This window comes from Mastomys coucha, unplaced genomic scaffold (assembly GCF_008632895.1).
Source record: "Mastomys coucha isolate ucsf_1 unplaced genomic scaffold, UCSF_Mcou_1 pScaffold10, whole genome shotgun sequence".
NCBI classification, from domain to species: domain Eukaryota; kingdom Metazoa; phylum Chordata; class Mammalia; order Rodentia; family Muridae; genus Mastomys; species Mastomys coucha.
Genome location: NW_022196892.1, coordinates 588447 through 594216, shown reverse-complemented (window position 1 = coordinate 594216; position 5770 = coordinate 588447). Strand labels below are relative to the sequence as shown.

General features: G+C 42.0%; 1 protein-coding gene across 1 annotated transcript in view; it reads left to right on the top strand.

The window, feature by feature from the left end:
* Acox2 (acyl-CoA oxidase 2) overlaps positions 1-5770 on the top strand; it is a 34061-nt gene extending 28291 nt beyond the window's left edge. Inside the window, exons 14-15 of the mRNA XM_031345274.1 lie at positions 792-924; positions 5457-5770. Coding sequence (XP_031201134.1) covers positions 792-924; positions 5457-5519 — 196 coding nt within the window. The 3' untranslated portion in view covers positions 5520-5770. The remainder of the gene's footprint in view (positions 1-791; positions 925-5456) is intronic.

The following is a 5770-nucleotide window of genomic DNA, read 5'->3' as shown; positions in this document are numbered from 1 at the left end:
TACACACATTCATATATGGAGATATTTGTGTAACTACCAGCCAAAAAACTAATGTCTCTGGGGAGAAGAAAACTGGAATAGAGTTGCTGGCTGTACCAGTTGCTTTCTGCTGCAATAAAACACCCAATTTGGGGAGGAAAGGGTTTATTTGGCTCTGTTACAGTCCATCATTGAGGGAAGCCAAGGCAGAAATACAAGGTGGAATCTGGAGGCAGAGACTGAAAAGGAGAGCCTAAAAGAATGTTGTTTACTGGCTGGCTCCCCATGGATTGCTCAGTTGCCCATTCTATACCTGCCCAGAGATGGTACCTTCTATACCTGCCCAGAGATGGTACCTTCTATACCTGCCCAGAGATGGTACCTTCTATACAGTGGGATGGACTCTCCCACATGAGCCACTAATCAAGAAAATGTTTCACAGACATGTCTACCAGCTGATGGAGGCTTTTCCACAGTTGGGGCTCCCTCTTCCCAAGTGACTCAAATTTGTGTCAAGTTGATAAAAACTAACCAGCACACAGGGAGATAGGATATTTCTATTCATTTATTTTTTCCCAGTGTTGGGAATTGCACCCTAGACTTTATGCCCACTAGGCAAGCCCTGTTTTTTAAATAACCCTTAAAGAACTCTTTGACTCTTTATCAGAGACATACCTGATTAAAAATAAAACCCAAATAAAAAGGTGAATTGTTTAAATAGTCGATAATGATTCAACTTCTAATTACTTCCTGTGGATTGATTAGATTCCTAAGAGCAAGGTGAAATGCTCACAATTTGTTTCCTCTCTCAGGAAGGATGCCGTCTTGTTAACTGATGCTTTTGACTTCACGGACCAGTGTTTAAACTCAGCACTCGGCTGTTATGATGGACACGTCTACGAACGCCTGTTTGAGTGGGCTCAGAAGTCCCCAGCCAATACACAGGTAGTTGAGTGAAACCCAATATAAATTATGTAAGACAGCAAAGAACAAGCAGTAAATACATCTCGGTGTTTTTTCCCATTGTAATCGATTCTGCTTAGGCTGAAAAACCACTTGGCATAGTGCATCTGTTTAAAATACTTTTAGAGAACACATAAAAGAAACCAGGGGTGTGGCCTGGCAGGAACTGAAATCAGCAAAATGCACAGCTCAAAACATGGAAAGGGCATTAGGAGAAAGGCTCATTTCTAAATCGTAGCTTGACATACCCAAAGGCATACACACAGCGGCAAGCTGGCTTTTACATTAACAAAACTAAGATAAATCACAGCAGTGCCTAAACCATCTTATTGCCAGCCTTTTAGCTCTGTTTTATGTAGATAAGTGCACATGCAGAGGTGAAGGGGAAATGTGAGGTACTGCCGTCAGTGGGCAGGAAAAGAACAGCCATCATAAGGGGATGGTTATGAGACTGTCCTTGGAGGGAATACAAGAATGCCAGCTATGCCAGCCTCTCTGGGCAAATCTAAGAGCATCAGTGGGTACTGCACTTCGAATTCAGGAAGCCCATAGTGAATAGCAGATTTACATAGATAATCCCAACAAGGAGCCTATCTATCTGTAGGCACACACACACAAGTTGTTTCACAGCACTGGGTATGCTAGAATTTATAAAGCAGTGGTTTTCACATGGTGAAACTTTCTCTTTAGTCCAACTTCAGAAAGCTGTCGGAGAACGCAATGATAACACTCGGGCATTCACCAACACTTCGCCAGGTGTTATTAGACAGCTTGTATTGCCACACATCAGAGCTTAGCTTAACTTTATTGTCTAAAGTCATAACCTCCAGGATGGCTGCCAGATACAAGGCTAGTCCACTCAGTCAAGCACCATCCATAAGCAGACATCATTTAGCCCAAGGAAACAGAAACCATTTACCGGTTTACTCCTCCTCACATTTAAGCTACTTCTAGTACATTACTATTTGTTAATGCCTAAACCCTGGCACAAAAGCCAAGCAGTTCTTCCCAAGCCAGCCTACATCCTATGGTCTCAAGAGAGATCTGTGTCCTTTGGTACTCCATAGAACCATTGCCCCCTTCACTGTCCACCTGCCAGCAAATGCAGACACATAGCTCAGACCTGTTTAATTGGCAGCACAGGAAAGCATTCCTCTCCCCTAGGTGCCTCATGGTCACTAAAGACTCAAGTTTTTTCTTGTTTTTCTTCATTCTTAAGTCTTGAGTCTAGAAGCCATAGCAGGTTTGTAGAAATGAGATGTGCTACCCTACGTCACTGACTGACTCTGTAAATTGGTGACGTACTTCATCCCGTTCCTTTGACTCTACTTCCTTCAACTTGACCAAGGATGGAGCTTCTTGTGGCCTACGTAATGACACAGAAGCAGCAGTGTATATTGATGCCACACACACTCATCAGCCAGCCTTCCACTACCTCATTAAAAGTGACAGGTGCTGCAGTGTGGCTCTTACATGCACAGTTTAGGAATGTGAGGTCACAAATGACTTTGACTTCATTTAGCCAAAATGATACTTGGCTGGCTGCTAATATATAGCCACATGATCTCACACTTCCAGCTCCTTTGAAAGGTACCAACATTTTTAAAGTCTAAATAATTTTTACCTGCCATAATTTTGAGGTGCAATAAACATTTTTATAACAGAAGAAGGTATGTTACAGACATTTTAAATAAGTTAACAAGCAACTATGTTGAAACACACCCTATGGACACGAAAGTACAAGTGGGATTATTTCACTGGTATTCTGCTAGAAGGGAAGTGCTACATGCTACCCTGAATATCTTAGCTCCACAGTCTCTCTCTGTGGGGCAGGTTGTGCTGAGCTTTCTCCCTAAACAGGACGACAGCTCCCTAGTATATACTCTGTGATGCCTGTTTTTGGCTTTCTGATTGATCTAGAAAACTGCCACAGATGGATCTCCCTCCTCCCGTGAAATCACATCCGTGTGATTCCCTAAGGAACAAGGAGGAATCATCAGGGGCCATTTCAAACCAAGGACTCTCCCCCTTTTTAGTGTTTGCCTGAGGGTCTTGTGTATTACAGGCTGGCCTTGAATTTCTACCCTCCAAATGCCAGGATTACTTGTGTACATAACCACACCCCAGCAAAAATCCTTTTCTCTCAATAATTCTATTGTAAAAACATGTCCAAGGAACAGTGAGAAGTGTTAAGCCCATCTGGTTCATCCATTCAAAGAATATTTACTGTGCAGTGCTGGTGTGGAAGAAACAGTGGTGTAGACCTGTGTTAAGGACCTCATGGTTTTACTGTGGATAGGCAAAAAGAAATAACAAGAAGATGGCCTGGAAGACTAGGGTGTAGCTATGAAGAAAAGAACTCAAGACACTGCATTAGAAAATAATAGGACCTAAAATCAGGAACAAGACAAGGATGCCGACTCTTTCCGTATCTAGTCAATATAGGCAGTTTTGGCAGAGCAATAAGACAACTAAAGGAGACAAAGGGATACATTTGGAAAGGAAGAAGTCAAAGTGTCACTATTTGCAGTTGATATGACAGTATATTAACATAGCATACATACCATACATATGATATGATAGTTTATATAGGAGAGCCTAAAAATTCTACCAGGGAACTCCTATAGCTGATAAACACCTTCAGCAAAGTAGCTGGAAAAACAATAAAGGATAAATTTATATAGACTGAGAAAGAAATATTATTCAGCTATTAAAAACAATGACATAATGAAATTTGCACACAAATGGATGGAGCTAGAAAAAAAAAATCATCCTGAATAAGGTAACCAGAGCCAGAAAGTATGTACTTACTTATAAATGGATACTAGCCATAAAGTCAAAGGCAATCACACTACAGTCCACAGACCTAGAAAGGCTAAGTAACAAGGAGGGCTCAATGGGTGAAGTATGAATTCCCTGTGGGAGGGCTGTGGGGGGCAGGAACCAGAAGGATCAGGTTTCAGTTGGATAGAGGGAGAGAGCACTGGGAAAAACAACTGGAATGGGGGGGGGGGACAGTAATCTAAGGACAAGCTAGAAATCTAATGCAATGGGAACTCCCAGGAACCTACAAGGGTGACCTTAGCTAAGACTCCTAGCAATAGGGTACAGAACCTGAACTGGCCATTTCCTGTAACCAGGCAAGACTTCCAGTAGAGGGATTGGGATACCAGCCCAGCCACATAACCTTCAACCTACAATTTGTCCTGCCTACAAGATATGCTGGGGTAAAGTGGTACAGAAACTGTGGGAGTGGCCAGTAACTGGTCCAACCTGAGACGACTCATGCCACAAGAGGGAACCCAGCCCTGGCACTGCCTGGAGGACCCAGAGGCTGGATAGCCCAGAAACCTAGGATAGAACCACATGACTGAAAAAAAAAAAATCTATGGCTGGGCAAGGGTGGCACATGCCTTTAATCCCAGCACTTGGGAGGCAGAGGCAGGCAGATTTCTGAGTTCGGGGCCAGCCTGGTCTACAGAGTGAGATCCAGGACAGCCAGGGCTACACAGAGAAACCGTCTCGGAAAAAAAACAAAAAACAAAAAAGAAAAAAACAAACAAACAAAATCTATGAAACAATGCCTAGTGATATTCTTCTATATGTATAGACTGGTAATTGTCATCAGAGAGGCTTCACCCAGCAACTGAACTTTAGGCAGAACTCAGGGAATCCTGCAGAAGCAGGGGAAAGGAATGATTGTAGGAGCCAGAGAAGTCAACAACTTCACAAGAAAACCCACAGAATCAATTAACCTGGGCTCATAGGGGCTCACAGAGACTGAACGGACAACCAGGGAGCCTCCATGGGCCTGACCTAGGCCCCCCGCATATGTTATAATTGTGTAGCTTGGTCTTGTGGGACTCCTAAGAGTGGGAAAACAGGCTATCTCTGACACTTCAGGCCTGCTTTCAGGACCCTTTCCCTCATACTGGGTTAACTTGTCCAGCCTTAATACGAGGAGAGGTACTTTGTCTTACTGGAACTTGATATGCCATGTTTGGTTGATATCCATAGAAGGTCTGCCCTAGTAGATGGGGCAGGGGGTGCAGAAAATGGGAGAACTGAGAAGAGGGAAAAAAGAAAAAAAACAGACCAACAAGAGAAAAACACTTAGAAGCTGAATATATTAAGAAAGAAAACAGAAAATGGGAAAGCCTATTCTGACACAGAATATTGTCTGATTCTACTTTCTGGTTCCTTGCTTGTGATTCATGTTCAATTTCAAAGACCCTCAAACAGTAAAAGGCTTTTATTTGTATTACACTCCAAAAGTGAAGAAGAAGCTGTAGGGTTTTCTTTTAATCAGCCACCTGCATGTACAAAATCTGCCTAAGAAAGGATGCTTTTTGGAAAAGTGTTTACCATATGTTCACACCGTGACTTTCAAAAATAATTTGAAAAATTAAAACTCTTAGGTAATGTTACTTTTTTAAAAGTGAAGTACTTAATTTGAAAATGAAGTCATTAATTCTAAAAGTGTTCTTTTAAAAATGTACTTCTCATAAACATAGGAGAACCCTGCCTATAAGAAGTATATCAGACCACTGATGCAAAGCTGGAGACCCAAGCTGTGAAAAGCCAAAGGATACAGGATCAAGAAGCACTATGGCCTTACTATGGCACACACACACATATAAAGAATTTAAAGCACAGGGTGGAGTGCTGCTTGTTCAAATCAGTGAGTAAATTTGTGCATGTATGGATGTTCATCATCTTATTCAACTACTGTCTGAAACTTTCCCTTGTCCATTCGTAGCACGTATTTGGCTAAATGCTAGAATTTTGCTTTAAATACAACAAAAGCTAATAAACTTGTGAGTTACTA